The 18,298-nt window shown below is 43.7% G+C and overlaps 2 protein-coding genes across 3 annotated transcripts in view; one reads left to right on the top strand and one right to left on the bottom strand.

The window, feature by feature from the left end:
- Nucleotides 1-825: 825 nt before the first annotated feature.
- Nucleotides 826-17,920, bottom strand: TMEM169 (transmembrane protein 169). Of its 2 annotated transcripts, XM_047773445.1 has the most exons (4): nt 17,814-17,920; nt 17,243-17,373; nt 6,331-6,726; nt 826-3,400 (listed from the first exon to the last, which is right to left on the bottom strand). In XM_047773445.1, the coding sequence occupies exons 3-4, from the start codon at nt 6,599-6,601 to the stop codon at nt 2,778-2,780; spliced, it is 894 nt and encodes a 297-aa protein (XP_047629401.1). In that variant the 5' UTR covers nt 6,602-6,726; nt 17,243-17,373; nt 17,814-17,920; the 3' UTR covers nt 826-2,777. The 2 variants fall into 2 exon arrangements, with proteins under 2 accessions (XP_047629401.1, XP_047629402.1); XM_047773446.1 differs by lacking the exon at nt 17,243-17,373.
- Nucleotides 17,921-17,996: 76 nt separating this feature from the next.
- Nucleotides 17,997-18,298, top strand: part of PECR (peroxisomal trans-2-enoyl-CoA reductase) — a 44,775-nt gene continuing 44,473 nt past the window's right edge. The window contains exon 1 of the mRNA XM_047773444.1: nt 17,997-18,225. Within this exon, the coding sequence (XP_047629400.1) occupies nt 18,102-18,225 (124 nt within the window). The 5' untranslated portion in view covers nt 17,997-18,101. The remainder of the gene's footprint in view (nt 18,226-18,298) is intronic.

The raw sequence follows: 18,298 nt of genomic DNA, 5'->3' as shown, positions 1-18,298 counted from the left end.
TCACCTAAAATTAGCTCTTTTAAAGATTCAGAACCTTGTTTTTATTGAAAATCATGGAGAACAGGAGTTTTATTCCCCCTTGGACTTGAACTGAGATGAAGGGTGGTACCTAATATCAATGGACAAAATAGCCTGGAAACTCCACTGTCACCATACTGGATCAGACATGATTTACCCAGCTTAGCATATTATGGCTGCAAAGCGTAATTGGAAAGCACAATCCTCTTTCCTGATATTCTATGAAGATTAGGTAACTGTGAGCTAAGAGAGAATGTTCAAGTATGGTATTTCACTCTCTCATTTCTTCTCTAAAATCCTTTAGGTGTTTGCTGACAGCAAAGATGAGATTGCTTTAGATCTGTTTGGTTAAGTTTTCCTTCCTCTAATCTAGGCTTTTACCTACGTCTATCAGAGCCCTTTTGAAATTAGTTTACAAGCCTACTTCTTCCACTAGGTGGCAAGCCCAACTAGGGGAAAGCCCCATCAACTGGACCTGGCTAGCCCTTACCCCTCACCCTTGTCCCACCCTCCTCCATTATTCCAGTGACACCTTACCCTTGTGCTAATCATGACTATTTTTTGGTCTTGGCCATTGGTTTCCCAGCTTTTCATTGCAACTTCCTAATATAGGCTTAGGTAAACCTGTGATTTGAGGAAACAGTCCACCTAAATGGAATCATCATAAATTGATGGTACATGGGAAGTCAAAACATAAGGACCATATTAAGATCATGATACATATATGGAACAAGTCACCAAGCTCACCCTTTTCCTGAAAACTGTAGTGTTCAAAACAATTTTGGAAAAACTCAAAGTGAGCAAATGTTAATCAGACTTTATATTTATTTTGTCTTCATTTCAATTGTTTGTATCTCTGCAAAAGCACCCGAGAGCACCAAGGTTATCTTCAAAACATTGGACAGAGTTTGTTTTTTTCCAAACTAAAAGCAGTTATTTTTAGAAAGGTGGAGTTTTCTCTGAAGGTAGAGTTCAGCACCATACATTAGGCAAATGTCCCTGGCCTTCTGTGGGACAGCATGCCTGACCCATCCAGTTTGATTCACAGCAGTTCTTTCAACAGCTTCTTCCTGAGACATGAACATGGACACCAGCTATTCTTATAAGGACCCAACCTCCAAAATCTGCTTGACCGCTTAGGATTTGACTTTTTTGCAGTGAGAAAGATACCCTCAGGAATTAAAGACTGTGTTTGCTGCTAAACTCCAGAAAGTTCTGAGTGAGTGAAGTTTTGACAAGCCACATAAAGCTAACTCTGTCTTCTTTGTGCTTAGGGCTACTGATCCTGCTTGCAGGGTGCGGGGGTGGGGGGTGGGGATCTGACAGAGGCAATTGGTCCCTTCACAGCCTTTCATCTGTTATGTGAGATATTAAATATCACAACCTAGTCCCAACTTCACTTCCAGGAAACAAAATCTTACTGTTATAGGATTAGACTGAACCATTCACTCTTCCTTTCTAAAAAACCTGAAACCACCTGGCATTACAGATATTTAACTACAACATACATGACTTGCTAATATCTATGTATGGTTTATGCATAGTATATGTAGCTAGTATCTATGTATAAATTCTCTATGAAAGATTTAGGTGTAAATAAATAAATAAATAAATAAATAAAACTATATTTGCAGTTTGGGATAAGAATGTATTTAAATAGTTACTATGAGTCAGAGACTCGTATTTGCCTACCAACATAGCCATTCTTTTTTGTCTCTTAAACTAGCAGAACCCAACTATTTAGCCCAAAATATAGCTGCCCAGCCAAATGTACATTTCCTAGCCTCTTTTGCTTGGGAGGTCATGTGACCAGGGCCTAGCCAATGAGATATGAGAAGTGTCGAGTGGGACTACTGAGAAGCCTTCTTAGCTTAGAAGGCTGTGCTCTTGTTTGCCCTTTCCTCTCTCTTCCAGAAACTTGGATGTGATGACCAGATGTCGTCAGCACTGGGGTGCTGAGGATCAAGATGATGAGGGTCACATCCTACTAATGGTCAGGGAATAAAAACGCCTGGGAGCACCAATGACTTCTGCAGGTTCCCTAATAGTCTGCCCCCAGACTTCTTCTACATGGGCAAGAAACAGACTTCCGTCTTGTTTAAACTATGGGTATTCGGATTTTAATTATATTTAACAAATAAATCAAAGTCTAAGTGATACACATAAATCTTTACATTTTGCTACACTGTAGTAGCCTGGCTCCTTAAATGTTTCACTCCACACCCATCTATTATCTTTTTGGTGGACTTGGTCTCCCCCCAGTTTGCTTAGTTTCCCTGTCACATTTAGTCACATACTCCCTCGGGTTCCAGGCACCAGGAACACCTTCAAGCCCCTGAACTGACAGACAACTGAGCTCCTTGTCCCAGATAAATGGTCATATTAGGGTAAGGAATGAAGAAGAGTTTATCCATTGGATGGACTATTTGGCATGGGCTGCTTTTCTGTTCCCTGTCCTCCTGGAACCACCAAGATGGTGGAACAAATCAGTGTGGGCTAGAATTTCCAGAAGAACTGTGTGTGTGTGTGTGTGTGTGTGTGTGTGTGTGTGTGTGTGTGTGAAACCTGCAGTGAAGCACTGGGACTCCTGGCCTCTCCTTGGCTTCCTAGCAGTTGAATTCCTTCGAGTCAAAAAGAGGATCAACTCCCCAACTTTCTCCAGGTAGGGCAGAAGGAATAGTTTAAAGAAGGAGTAGTCTGGAATCAGAAGATAATATCCAAGCTACTGAGACCAGGGAAAGAAATAGATTGTCGGGAGTTTAGACAGTGGACGTTTCTACCTCCAGGGTGGTGTCCTTGTTGGACAGATTGCCTGAGATGTTGTCAGATTCAAGCAACTCCACAATGCTATAGGGAGAACAGTCCTCCAGACCCAGCTTGCTGCACAGCCAGCCACAGAAGCCCTTCTCCATATCCCGGGCAGCTTGCCACCATGCTCCCCAGGACCATGACAGCTGGACCACGGCAGCATAGAGGCCCAGGGAAGAGGCCATGGCCATGATGAGCACTGGATAGAAGAGGATGAGGCAGGGGCAACATGAGATCTTGTGCCAGAAGGTCCTCTCCTCGTTGTACACAAGGAAGATGTTGTACCAGGTGATGGTGCCATAGTAGAAAGAGACCACGAAAGAGAGGATGAAAACCACAGGCAGGCAGACCAGGGTCCAGAGGACCACGTGGGGCCCACGGTCTGCTCCCAGCTGGCAAGCCTTTCTGCCTCCAGGTGCTGTTTCCCTTGACGACGCCTTAGGCTTGGTGAGTTCCTGCAGCTCCTTCTCTGACAACGTGACATGGATGTCTACCATCTGCCCCTTTTTCTTCCCTCGGGTGATGGTCCCAGTTAAGGTGACATAGCGGCTGTCCAGGGGCATGTTCCACATACCTGCAGGGCATAAAGAGGTGAAGGTCAAGATCAGAAGAGCAGATGTTTCATTGCAGCATCGTTCCCATAAGACTGGAGCTGACAACAGAGCGTCCATTATTACAGCCCCTGACGTGATGATGGAGTCAGTGGTTCCAGGACCAACCTAATGGGTCTCCCTTGGGAGCAGGATCACCGGGATTACTGCTCCCACAGTGAACTCACATCAGGCCTGTTAAGATTGGGCCACAGTTAAACTTATTCCTTATATTCTCTCTCCACTTTTCTGGGCCTCGATCTTGTCACGTCTCTGTAGTATGGAGGGGAGTGAGGAACTGTCCCACAGTGATAGCGACCTTCATGGTGATGTTATTTCTGGTTTACAAGTGCTGTGAAATACTGTTTTGTTGGAGGCTTGCCAGATATGCATGTATACAGGCCATAGTGAATCAAAGAAACTAGATGGCACTTGAAGAATGATGCTAATCTAGGCTTGCAAAATATATAAGACTTTGCCAAGCCCCTGGGGGAAAGGGAGTGAGATGGGAAATGTACATCTTACGAGTGGCTGCCTGAAAGCAAGTTGCCAAAGACTCCAGATGTCGTCCAGGGAAAGCCATTGACATTCTTGTTCTCAGGACCAGAACCCTAAGGGAGTTGGAGGAAAGGGTGTAACAGCCTTCAGCATAAACAATATAATTTTTCTCTGGAGGGTTAATCATTTATAGCATCTATGAATACAAAGGGTCTGTGCCTTGCATGTCTGTAGCCTTGATCAGTAACATTGTAAATGACACATGTGATTCTGTATGTACAAGGAAGTAGAAAATAGCAAATAAAAATCATGACTTGGCTCAGAGGGTTGCTATTGCCTCTGGAAGGCGGTAGCCCCCTGATTCCCACTCTATTTCTTTGTCTCTTCTTTCTTAAATCTGCAGCACTGCTGACTTTGGGACCTGTGTTGACAAGCAGGTCTCGTCACTGTTTATGAGTATCAGCTACCATGTGTGAAGGTGGTCCCGTAGTAGCAGCCCACCCCTCTTCTCTCCTCATTCCTGACTCCATGCTTCCCTGAGTGGGACGTCCTCACACGCCCGTGGACACCTCACCCTTCATGCCCAAGTTCTGTACACACACCGGCACCACACATACACCACACACAGGTGCATTCCCTAAAACACACCAGCCACCCTTTGGCCTTCCCAAGGGAGAGGTTACAGCTACTGACACAACAAAGTTCATGGGCCTGGGTGCGAAGTGTGGTTTACAAGTGGAGGACAGGGGGGAGGCTTTTGGTTAGCATGTCCCCAGGCCCTGTGGACTCCTGGCACTCTGGCTGAAAAAGGGACGGAATGATGTCTCAAGAGCCGGGCCCAGGATACTGGCAGGGACCCCGCCTGCCCAGATAGCAGGATAGTACTATTCCCCCCTAACAAATGGTTTGACAGGCTCCCTCATCTCAGTAAGGGACATCACCCCCCATCTTCTCTGCCATTCCTATCAAAACCCCAGGAGTCATTGTGAACACCCCTCTCCCTTACTCCCTGCCTCTGACCCACTGGCCAGCTCCAGACTGCATTCTGAATCCAGCCTCCCCTTCAGAGCTCTCCCTTCTGCAGTCATGCTGGTCCAAGCTTCTATGTAGTGCCATTGTAGCTGCAGTGACAAGAGTCTCATCAGCTTCTGGTCTTACCCCCTATCAGCCGCTCTTTCTAGAGAAGCCAGGGTGACTTTTTGAAAATATAAGTGAGATGATGTTTCTCCTTTGCTTAAAAGTCCCCCATTGACTTCCCCTGCACTTATGACAAATCCCAAACCCTTTACTATGACCTGCAGGGCCCAACATGACCCAGCCCCCGCCTGACTTTCTGACACCCTCTCACCATCCTCTCCCTAGCTCTCTATGCTCCCTGCACAGAAATATCTCCATTCTAGAGATGTGCCTGTGCTGCACCCTCCCCAGGGTCCTTGCCCTTGCTACCTCACGCTGTCCTCTAAAGGCTCTGCTCCAGATCTTTTCACCACTGGCTCCTTCTTATTTGCCAAACGTCATTTCCTGCGAGAGGCATCCCCAACCATGCAATCTCTCCCTCTGCTCCTCTTACCATCACCGTGGTCTACTGTCCTTGGAAGGTATACTACCACCTGAAATTGTCTCTTATTTGCTGACTTGTTCACTGTTTGTCTTCCCCTGATGGGAAGGTAAATTGCACGAGAGCAGGGGCCTTTCTCATCTTGTTCACCATAAACGGTTGTCTTAGAGACAATCCATCCACACAAATAGATGTATTTCATCCGTCTATTGCTGCTTAGTGATGCTCAACACAGACACTCCAGTTTCCTTAGCAGCAACAAACATTTCTACACATGCCTCCTTATACACATGGGCATAGATTTCATGAGGTAGATACTGAGAATTTCTAGGATATAAGGTTTTGAATTCTGAATATAATAAAAACTGATAAATCTCCCTATAAAGTAGTTAAAGCAGACTCTACTTCCACATGAGGTATATGAAAGTATTTTCCATTTTCTCACACTGATATTATGATGTTTTATCCAATGTTTGGCTAGCTACATGAGAAGGAATACTATGACCCATTTTTTGTAATTCACACTTTCCTGATTATTATGAAAGTCAACTATTTTCGTTTCTCTTATATGTATTAAATAATTTGCATAGTCAGCTTGTATTATTAATTTTTGTGTATAAATAAGTCTCTTCCATTACACTAGGACTTCTAACAGGGCGGAGGTCTCCGCCATATCACCTAGAAGAGAACATAATAAATGCTCAAGAAATATTGTCAATTTGTTGAATGAAGACTGCAACACTGCGAGAAGAAATGTATCAGCAAGAAGTGGGTCAGTGAGCAAAGGTCTGTCTTTTGAAGGATCCTCATTCGGATTCCTCCCCACGGATCTAAGCACTTGGCCCCAGAGAGACTTACCATCATCCGTGGGATAGTCTAGGAAATCATCTCCCTCCTCCGCTTTAGGCTGGTCTCCACCTTCTAATTCCCCGGGCTCCTCATCTGATTTCTCATTCTCTGACCGGTAGACGATGATAGACTCTGGGCGGGACTCTTTCTTCTTCTTTTTCCTGCGGCCAATTGTGGATTCCCCATCCAGGGCCAGGGCAGCTGCCACGGCCTTCCTCAGAGATCCCTGGTGGGGACTTGGGAGCTCACACTGGCCTTCCATTGGTGCTGGCTCTTCCATCCTAGTCCTCAAACCTAGCTATTCCTCTTGAAGAGTCCAGTTTGCTTGAACAAACTCACGATCCACACATCGCTGAGCCTCTTCCAGGACAAGGCTATGCAAAGATGTCCCAATGATGAGTTCCACTTGAAAGATAGGAAAGCAAAGTCATCAACAGGGAGTGAACAGAGTGAGATATAGAGGGGTTTGGAAAATGGTCCTCAACCTGACAGAAGCCTTCCCCTCCTTTTATTTCCCATAACACTTTATTTCAGGAGCGCTGTAAAATGTTTTCACAAGAATGAATTGTTGTGCATAAAACTTTGTGTTGCCATATTTTTGTCACTTACACAAACATATATCATGCAAAACCCATCAGTCTAGCTGGCAGATGTCAAGTATAAGGAAGTTGGGTTAGGATGCTTTACAGACAGATGGAAATTTGGGATCATTCTTCCTCTTGCTATAGATGGAGATGCCTATGGCTGGGACCAGCACTCCAGGCTCTGGCTAGAGGTCATACATTATGACTATATACTCAATTGGTGAATGCAACTTTGAGCAAGCCATCCAGCGATGGCACAGCTTCACCAAACATGATTTCCCTGTTCCTCTATAAAGGACAACTGTTTCCTGGCTTCTTTTTGGCTCAAGATACCAGAATTATTGGGATCTGTGCTAACACCATCTGGGAGACCAGTGGAAAAGATGTACACTTTTCACTCTTAACATTTTATCTCCTCTTTTGTTCTCCAGGTAAAGAGAGGTGGGAGAATCTAAGTAACAGCTTTTAAAGAAGAAACTGATTGACCTGTGTTTTTGGTGCATGGAGCCATTAAAAGGAAAGGAAATGCTTTGAGCACTCTTGCTAAAGTGCCAATGAGCAAGTATCCAATTAGTCATATTTGAGCAGGTGTCTATTCGTATGCTTCTTAAAAAAAAAAAAAAGCTTTTTATTATGCAAAGTGTCAAGACATATGTAAAGGAGAACTTATTATGGAAAGTGGCAAACCTATATACAAAAGCAAAAGGAATAATTCGAATGAAACTTTCACTCAATTTCAACATAATCAAAATGCTCACAGTCAACTTTGTTTCACCTCCTTGTATTATCTAAGCAAGTCTCAGGCATAATTTCATTTTATCTATAACTATTTCAACATGTGCCTCTTACATAAGGACTAGTTAGCTTTTTTGTTTGTTTGTTTTTGTCTTTTCAGGGCCATACCCATGGCACATGGAGGTTTCCAGGCTAGCGGTCTAATCAGAGCTATAGTCACTGGCCTACACCACAGCCACAGCAATGCGGGATCCAAGCTGCATCTGTGATCTACACCACAGCTCATGGCAACACCAGATCCTTAACCCACTGAGAAAGACCAGGGATAGAACCTGCAACCTCATGGATACTAGTCAGATTTGTTTCTGCTGGATCTTAATAACCTTTGCATCTTAGGCACATAGCCCAGTGACTAAACAAAATGAGGTTGTCAATTGCCCACAAGCATTTGGCAGATTTTGCTGAGTCTCCACAGCCTGACTTTGCCTTGGGAGTCTTAAAAGAATAAGTACTGATTTCTTCACATTCTTACACATGAAACTTGATGGATTATGGATTTCATTTGGCAAATTGTCAAAGAGCACATGATGTTCTAAGAGTGAGACAGAGACGGGATTAAGATGGTGGAGTAGGAGGACTGGAGCTCACCTTCTCTCATAAAAGCAATAAAATTACAACCAACTGCTGAACAACCCTCAACCAAATAGACTGCAAACTATCAAAAAAGATATCCTACTCCAGAAGACAAAGAGAAGTCTGCATCAAGACAGTAGGAGGGGAAATTACATGATATAAGCAACCCAGTACTATTCAACATAGCTTTGGAAGTCCTAGCCACGGAATTTAGAGAAGAAAAAGAAATAAAAGGAATACAAAGTGGAAAGAAGAAATAAAACTATCACTGTTTACAGATGACATGATACTATACCTAGAAAATTCTAGAGATGCTATCAGAAAACTGTTAGAGTTCATCAATGAACTTGGTAAAGTTGAGGGATACAAAATTAATACACAGAAATCAACTGCATATCTATATACTAACAACAAAAGATCAGAAAGAAAAATTAGGGAAACAATCCCATTTACCATCACATTAAAAAAAACAAAAAAACAAAAAACCTAGGAATAAGCCTACCTACCTAAAGAGACAAGAGGTCTATAATCTGAAAACTATAAGATGCTGGTGAAAGAAATCAAAGATGACACAAACAGATGGAAAGACATACCATGCTCTTAGATTGGAAGACTCAATATTGTCAAAATGACTATACTACCCAAGGCAATCAATTACCAAGGACATTTTTCACAGAACTAGAACAAATTATTTTAAAGTGTGTTTGGAAGCACAACAGACCCAGAATAGCCAAAGCCATCCTGAAAAAGAAAAATGGAGCTGGAGGAATCAGGCTCCCTGACTTCAGACTGTACCATAAAGCTATAGTCATCAAAACAGTATGGTACTGGCACAAATACAAAAATATAGAACAGGATGGAAATCCCAGAATTAAACCCATGCACCTACATCAACTAATTTATGACAAGTGGTTCCCATCATGGCTCAGTGGAAATGAATCTGACTAGTATCCATCAGAACACAGGTTTGATCCCTGGCCTCATTCAGCAGGTTAAGGATCTGGCAGCACCATGAGCTGTGTGTGGTGTAGGCTGCAGACCTAGTTGGGTCCTGGGTTGCTGTGGCTGTGGTCTAGGCTGGCGGCTACAGGTCTGATTTGACTCCTAGCCTGAGAACCTCCATATGCCATGGGTACAGCCCTAAACAAAACAAAATGAAACAAAACAAATCTGTGACAAAGGAGGTGAGAATGTACAATAAGAAAAGACAGTCCCTTCAATAAGTGGTGCTGGGAAAACTGGACAGCTACATGTAAAAGAATGAAATTAAAATACTATCTAACACCATACAGAAAAATAAACTCAAAATGGATTAAAGACCTAAATATAAAACCAGATACTATAAAACTCTTAGAAGAAAACATAGGCCAAACAAACACTCTCAGACATAAACCACAGCAATAACTTTTCAGATCCACCCCCTAGAGGAATAACAATAAAAACAAAAATAAACAAATGGGACATAATTAAACTTAAAAGTTTTTGCTCAGCAAAGGAAACCCTAAACAAAACTAAAAGACAACCCACGGATTGTGAGAAAATATTTGCAAATGAAGCAACTGACAAGGGATTAATCTCCAAAATATATAAACACTTAGAGTAACTCAATAAAAAAAAAAAAAATCCCATCAAAAAATGGGCAGAAGATCTAAACAGACAATTCTCCAAAGAAGACATGCAAATGGCCAAAAAAACACATGAAAAGATGTTCAACATCACTAATTTTAGAGAAATGCAAATCAAAACCACTATGAGATACCACTTTATACCAGCCAGAATGGCCATCATCAAAAAGTCTATAAAAAATAAATGCTGGAGAGGGTGCGGAGAAAAAGGAACTCTCTTAACATTGTTGGTGGGAACATAAATTGGTGCAACCACTATGGAAAACAGTATGAAGATGCCTCAGAAAACTAAAAACAGAATTGCCATTTGATCCAGCAAACCCACTCCTGGGCATCTATCCAGAGAAAACCATGACTCAATAGATACATGTACTCCAATATTCATTGCAGCACAAGAAAAATTAAAAATTAAATTAAATTTTGTAAAAAAGATAGACATAAAACCACCTTAAAGATGTGAAAATTAGTTTCAGAGAAATAAAGTGATTTGTCTGAAGTCAAAAGGAAAAGAGGGGGACAATTCAGGGTACATATGCTTTCTGTGATAAAATTGGCTCTAGTGTCCTCCTTTGACATTACTAAGCTCATCCATGTTAAATAAAGAAGTTAGAGAACTGGCACACAACCGAAGTGAAAAAATGGGCAGAAGACCTAAAAAGACATTTCTCCAAAGAAGACATAGGGATGGCCAGTAGGCACATGAAAAAATGCTCAAATTTTTAGAGAAATGCAAATCAAAACTATAATGAGGTACAATCTCATGCCAGTCAGAGTGGCTATCATTAATAAGTCTACAAATAGCAAATGCTAGAGAGGCTGTGGAGAAAGGGGAACCCTCCTACATTGTTGGTAGGGATGTAATACGATATAGCCACTATGGAGAACAATATGAGGGTTCCTCAGAGCACTAAATACAGAACTACCATATCATCCAGAAATCCCACTGCTGGGCATATATCCATACAAAGTATAATTTGAGAAAATACATGCATTCTTATAGCCAAGACATGGAAACAACCTCAATGTCCATAGACAGATGAGTGGATTAAGACTGTGTGGTACATATACACAATGGAACACTACTCAGCCATACAAAAGAATGAAATAATGCCATTCGTAGCAATGTGGATGCAACTAGAGATTCTCGCACTAAGTGAAGTAAGTCAGAAAGAGAAAGACAAATACTATATAATATCACTTATATGTGAAATCTAAAATATGGCGCAAATGAACCTATCTACAAAATTGAATCAGATTCACAGATATGGAGAAAAGACTTGTGGTTGCAAAGGGGGGTGGTAGTGGGATGGACTTGGAGTTTGGGGTTGTTAAGGCAAACTATTACATTTAGCATGGGTAAGCAATGAGGTCTTACTATATAGCCAGTCTCTTGTGCTAGACCATGATGGGAGATGATATAATAAAAGGAATATATATATATGTGTATGACTGTGTCACTTTGCTGTACAGCAGAAATTGGCACAACATTGTAAATCAACTGTACTGTAACTTAAAAAATTATTAAGATAGTAAGAAGAAGAAGGAGGGGAGGGGGAGAAGAAGAAGTAGAAGAATAGGAGGTGAAAGATCTGGATTTAAGCCCATCTTGCATAACTTCAAAGCCCAGAATTTTCCAACCAAGATTTAGAAGTCAAGTGCTAGTGGCTGCAGCAGACGGTGATGTTTTTTGTTTGTTTTTTTGCTGCCCCAAACCCATTCCTCTTTCCTTTGGTGACAGAGCGACTCTTTTCTGTGTGGAATACGTAAAAAATGAATAAAATGAAACCTCAATTAAACAGAGTTGGGAGACCAGAAGGGGAAGCTCCCACGTCCTGTGATGATCGCAGAGCCAACAGGAAGAAGGAAAACTCCTCTTCTCTTCCAGCAAGGACTCAGCCAATGAAAAGCCGTGGCCTCTTTGTTTCCTACAGCCCTCCCAACTTCCTTTTCCCTCTAGAAAAATGTTCTCCTTCCCTTGCAATTTGTAGACTTGTATGTGGCTACCCATGGTTGCAGACCCTGAATTGCAATTATCTGTTGATCCTGAATAAACCGACTTTGCTAGAGAAGTATCTACCAGTCTATTGATTTCAGGTCAATGAATACAACCTCGAAAGTCATCAATGTGACCACAGAGAGCATTTCACAATTTTTTTTTTTTTTGGTCTTTTTAGGACTGAAGCCAAGGCTTATCGTAGCTCCCAGGCTGGGGGTCAAATCAGAGCTATAGCCGCTGGCGTAGGCCACAGCCACAGCAATGCCACATCCAAGCTGCGTCTGCGACCTATGCCATAGCTCATGACAACACCAGATCCTTTAACCCGCTGAGCAGGGCCAGGGATCAAACCCACTGAGTGGGGTTCACGACCCCTGAGCCACAACAGGAACTCCCATTTCACGATTCTTACTTTCCTTGTCTGTATCAGAGCCTTTGATTCTTCTTATTTCCAAGTCTTTCTTGGACCTCCACTCACCTTTTTTAACTTTCTAACCTCATTTTCTTGCTACTTCTCAAATCCCCCTTCTGCCTCTTTTACTCCTTCCTCTGACCCACAATTTCCAGTGCTTTTGAGAATTCTCAATCTACCGTCCTCCACTCTCAACAGTGCATTCTCTTCCTCCTGTTGAAATAACCAGCCTTCCTGCTTACAGCTATAGGATGCCTCTATGCTAAGAACACCCAAACCCAGATGTCAAGAGTTAACAGATCTGGAGTTCCCGTTGTGGCTCAGCAGGTTAAGAACCCGACTAGAATCCATGAGGATGCAGGTTTGATCCCTGGCCTCGCTCAATGGGTTAAGGATTCGGCATTGCCCATAAGCTGTGGTGTAGGTCGCAGATATGGCTCGGATCCCACATTGCTGTGGCTGTAGCGTAGGCCTGTGGTTGCAGCTCCAATTTGATCCCTAGCCCAGGAACTTCTATATGTCTAAAAAGAAAAAAAAAAAAAAAAGAGTTAATAGATCGTCCAGGGGTATTTCAACAGCCTAGTGGGTATTTCCCAATTAAATATCATCATTTTTGGCTAAGCAAGTTCAGATCAAACTCATTATCTTTATTTCCAGCAGACTTAACTTTTTAGTGTTACCAAGAGGATATGAGAAGGAAGAAGGGAAAGGACAAAAGGATGGAGAAGGAAATCCACATTTACAAGTGCCTATTGTCATTAAAGACAACATTCACTGATTGTATGATTTGTTAGCTTCTGTGTTGCTCATACAAGCACTACCACCATTTAGTTACACATTAAATAAACATTTTTTGAACAAATACTGTGGGTTGGGTACTGCAAAATTGCTCTAGGCATAACTATCTTATGAAATAAATACAATTTTGTAATGAGGACATGAGAGTAAAATTTGCTGGATGTTTACTATATGCCAAGTGCTGTTCTAAGTACCTTATAGTAATCATTGTTTAATCCTCACATATCAAACTAATGAAGGAGGTACGATATTATTTCCATTTAGAGGAATATGTTGCTCAAGGTTACATAATGGTGGGGCTATGAATGACCCACAAGTTTGCTCATTTCAGAGCCCATGTTTTATTCACTGTGCCATGCTGCCTGCCAACAGTTACCCTAGATTTTATACTTAAACCTCTAGAGTAGTTCTTGATAAAACCATTTCCTATATTGGGGATTGATTCCTATGTCCCTGATACTAATCGGTCTCTAAGTCCTTCTAGTCATTCCTATGCAATCTCTTGTTAATCTGTTCATCTGAATTTCTATTGCTCCATATGCCAGAGTATAGCCCCACACTACTTCCTCCAAACTGGGTTCTCTGTCTTCCATTGCAGAGCTCTTCCTTTAGCATTTTCTTTTTTTCTTCTTAGGGCCAAACCTGTGGCATATGGAAGTTCCCAGGCCAGGGGTTGAATTGGAGCCACATCTGAAACCTACACCACAGGTCATGGTGATGCTAGTTCCTTAACTCACTGAGCAAGCCCAGGGATCGAACCCGTATCCTCACGGATACTAGCTGGGTTCTTAACCTGCTGCACCACAATGGGAACTCCCTCCTCTACTATTTTATTTTATTTATTTATTTTTGATTTTAGGGCCGCACCTGCAGCAGAGAGAGAGAGTCCAGAGAGCTCTCTTGCTCTTTCTGCCATGTGAGGACACAGGAAGAAGATAGCCATCTATGAACCAGGAAGCAGGACCTCTCCAGATACTGGATCACCTGTCTAAGGTGACCAAACTCTCCCAATAGCATCCTGGTTTACCAACACCAGATGTACTAAGCCAGCCAGGGAATAAAATTTTCCAGCTGAAAATCACCATTAGCCCCTCTCAGGGAGAGTCTCACCACCGTAAAGATGGAAGGGAATCTGATTCATACTGGTGTCAAGTGATTGTAACGACGATGGAACAGCAACCTAGAACTTGAAGCCTCAGGAGAATTGCTCTGATTGGCTGTCAGCACAGTCACGCTGCAGCCTGTTTCTTCATGGTCCTGTAAGCAACATTCCTCTTGTTTCCTGGTCCTGAGAGGCTCGCACACTGAGGCAGGTTCATCATCTGGGGAGCATCTGACTGTCTTCAGAGGAAATAGTTCCGGTGGTGAAGGTAGTTGGCTCTATGGAGCTTAAGCACATTTTTATGGTACGAGCTGTAAGAGCTATCTAAGATCCAGCCTTTACTCTCTGCTCTTTTGTTTGCTTATTGCCCTACCTCTCGTGGCACACAAAGTCCTTCCATCCCCAACTCTAACTATGTACCTCCTAGAACATAAACTCTACCAAGGCAGGGACACCTAACTGTTTTGTCCACTGTACTGTATTCCCCGTGCCTAGAACAGTAGCTGACACATGACAGGTGCTCAATAAATATTTACTGCCTATTGTGAACTGGTGAAGAATCACTTATATAAGGTGGCTCAGGACTGCTTTTCCTTCAAGACAAGGCAGGGCAAGATGCCTCACGGCTATGCCTTTGGCACCAAAATCCTGTGAGTCTCAGTGGTGAGAATCCCACGGGCTGCTGTCAGTCTGAACCAGCAGCTGCTTTGTGAAGGGAGAGGGATGATTACAAGGCAGATGCGGTGAGGGAGGGGTGGAAAGATGGGTGAGCAGCAAGGGGGTCTCAGAAGATGAAGGGAGGGAGTGCTAAAAGGCTATGACAGAGTGGGAGTGTGGAAGGATCACAGCCATGACAAGGCCCTTTTCCCTAAGGCAAAGGGGGCAGTGATGCAGAATACAAGGTAGCTTTTGATCTGGCAGGAGGAGCAGTCATTGTGACATGGAGCGGATACCCTGAGAAGAGAGGGCTCAACCAGGAGCCAGAGTTAAAATCTGGAAACAAGGAGCCTCCAAGAGGCAGAACTATTGCTGCGCCTCCAGGCCTCTGGGGGTTAGCAGACATTCAAAGCCTGACTAGGGTCACAGGCAGAGGCAGAGAGGACAGGCCTTTTTATTTATTTATTTATTTATTTATTTATTATTTTTTATTTTTTTTTGTCTTTTTGCTATTTCTAGGGCCACTCCCGTGTGGCATATGGAGGTTCCCAGGCTAGGGGTCCAATCGGAGCTGTAGCCGCCGGCCTACGCCGGAGCCACAGCAACAGGGGATCCGAGCCGCGTCTGCAACCTACACCACAGCTCACGGCAATGCCGGATCGTTAACCCACTGAGCAAGGGCAGGGACCGAACCCGCAACCTCATGGTTCCTAGTCGGATTCATTAACCACTGCGCCACGACGGGAACTCCAGGCCTTTTTATTTTTAGCAACAGATCTCTTGCAGAGACTCTCTATCTCCTTAATCATAGGCTCTCTTTGTGAAAAAGAGCTTTCTGACTGCTCATAGGGCAACCTCCTTGAGACTGAAGAATGGCTCCTTGTCATCCTCAGGAGGCAAAACTGCCTTGAAACTTTTCACTGGAATCACTCTGAGGACACTCAGCCTTCATATATTACAGTACAGCCAGGCCCATATTGCCCCACCCTGGCAGAGCTCCATGAAGTCACAAGTCCAGATCAGATCATAAAGCACACCTAACTTATCTTCAATTGGAAAAATGTAAATTGTTCCTTCCTTCCAAGAAAGAAAGCCTAGAATTTTCTGGAATAAGAAACCTCCCAGTATTAAGTCAGTATTTCTCCTCCCGTTATTAAAAAAAATACTTTGTCATTAGGATCAAATTAGCTGGAATTACATTATTTTTGCACCAACACTTTGAACTTTTCTATTTACATTTACATCTTTTCTGATGGTATAATTGGGGGGGGGGGTTAATCACATAAAGAGGTTCCCAGGGATTGAATTGGAGCTACAGCTGCTGGGCTACACCACAGGCATAGCAACACAGGATCCGAGCAGCGTCTGCTGTGACCTACACCCCAGCTCATAGCAATGCTGGATCCTTAACCCATTGAGTGAGGCCAGGGATTGAACCCACAACCTCATGGTCACTAGTCAGGTTCGTGAACCACTAAGCCATGATGGGAACTCCTGATGGTATAATTTTTTTAAAAAATTGCTCATAACTACATAACTAACATCAGTAGTAGGAATGATTCCTTAATAAACTATCCAGCCAACGGGAAGCAGAAGACATAGCTTCCCTTCTTGAAAGGAGTGTAGACTGGAATCATTCAGCAATAAAGAGGGAGGGTTAATTGTTTTTCAAAGGAGGTCAGATCAGAGGAGGGTGGGGGATGGAGGAACTGAGAGGAAGTGATATCTAATTCCACTCTAAAGGAGACTCATTTCCAATTCACTCTATGATACTAGAGTGAATAGGTGGTGAACCCAACAAAAGAATGATGGCATCTGCTAGCTTTTTAGCTTTTTTTTTTTAAGGGCCGCATCTGCAGCATATGGAGGTTCCCAGGCTGGGGGTGGAATCAGCCCACAGCTACACTAAGAGAGAGCCAAGCTGCTTCTGCAATCTACATAATAGCTCACTGCAATAACAGATCCTTAACCCACTGAGCAAGGCCAAGGATCAAACCCGCATCCTCATAGATCCTAGTTGGGTTCATTTCAGCTGAGCTACAACAGGGACTCCGTTTGTTTGCTTTTACATTATTTTAATACCTTGCAGGGGAAATGCAATACTCTAACAGTAGATTTAGAAATGGTATCCTGCCCGGATGGTTAAGACCATCACACTTGACACATTCCCTAGATCTGCCAAGTTCTCAGGCAAAAGCTCACCTGGTCGGTCCAGGTATAATTCCTCTCTGGTGGATTGCCAGTATGAAGCAAGATGAATTTGAACAATAAATCACTGCAAATGGGCGCCAAAATACACATGAGAAATTTCCCCCGTCTTCAAGAGGCTCACTCCCCTGCATAAGGAAAGAACTAGAAGGGAGGATATCAAACACCCACCTACAGATGTGTTCCTGCAGGAAGCATACACCCTTTAAGGAAAGATCCTCTTTTGGACTCATCAATTTGTGCAGTCCAACTGAAATGGAGCAAATCTCCAATCTGATAAAAGTTGCTTCTTCCCTTTATTCCTGGGTGAGGGGAAGGAGACGAGGTGGAGGTGAGCTCGAATTTTCTTTTAAAAATCATTTATTATCTCGGTTCTCTGGATAACTGCAACTGTATTTCCCCCTCCCCCTGCTCATTCCCATCCCTTCCGGAGGATGAAGCTAGATTTCCTCCCCCTTAGCTGAGGCTGCTCCTTTTTTCCCCTTCTAGCCACACACAGCAGCTGGAACCAGAGCATCATCGCTCGACATCCAATGCGGGAGGGCGCAGCAAGGCCCCCCGAGCTGCAGCCTCTTTTCTCGGATGCACTAGAGATTTAATTTTAATTAATGGTGAGAGCCATAGCACAGAGGATTGAATTTTTCAAAATAGAATACACTCACGATTTTTATCTTCTTTCCTCCCCCGGTCCCCCAATAGCATCAAAATCAAATACACAAACACACGGAACAAGGAGTCTCACCTACACGTCCACGGGACAGAGGCTGGCATTGGGTGCGGAAGGTCAGGACACCGCCGGGGGCAGTGTTCCTGAGCTGAGAAGACGGAGAGAACCCCGCGCGGGGCGGGGCGGGGCGTCCGGGTGTCGGGAGAGGGTTGGGGGGAGGCGGAGGGAGGACTTGAGAGCCGGGAGGGGCGGAGTCCTGGAGGTCACGTGGGTCTGCGGCCTCAGCCCTATCCACTTTTTAAGCGGCGGCGATCCTGCGAGCTAAGCTAGCCTTTGCTTTGGTCACGCTAACGTTTCGCAGCCATGAGCTTTGGGGTCAAGGGCAAAAGCTTCCTGGCAGCAGGCTGTCTACAGCACCAAGTGGCCGTCGTCACTGGCGGAGGCACAGGCATAGGAAAGGCCATCACCAGTGAGCTCCTGCATCTGGGTGTGTGAGCTGGGCCCTGGACTACGGTACCCAGAGAGGGGGGTGGGTGGGCGAGATCCTGTGAGACTGCGGT

This window comes from Phacochoerus africanus, chromosome 3 (genome assembly GCF_016906955.1).
Source record: "Phacochoerus africanus isolate WHEZ1 chromosome 3, ROS_Pafr_v1, whole genome shotgun sequence".
In the NCBI taxonomy this organism is placed as follows: Eukaryota; Metazoa; Chordata; class Mammalia; order Artiodactyla; family Suidae; genus Phacochoerus; species Phacochoerus africanus.
The sequence above is the reverse complement of the archived record's forward strand: the minus strand, read 5'-3'. Positions and strand labels throughout refer to the sequence as shown.

Bases quoted from the DNA above. Each gene is read 5' to 3' on its own strand.
- TMEM169 (XM_047773445.1), bottom strand. From the start codon at position 6,601: ATGGAAGAGCCAGCACCAATGGAAGGCCAGTGTGAGCTCCCAAGTCCC. The intron at 3,401-6,330 runs GTAAGTCTCTCT...TATGCCCTGCAG, and splicing joins AGACTATCCCACGGATGATG to GTATGTGGAACATGCCCCTG.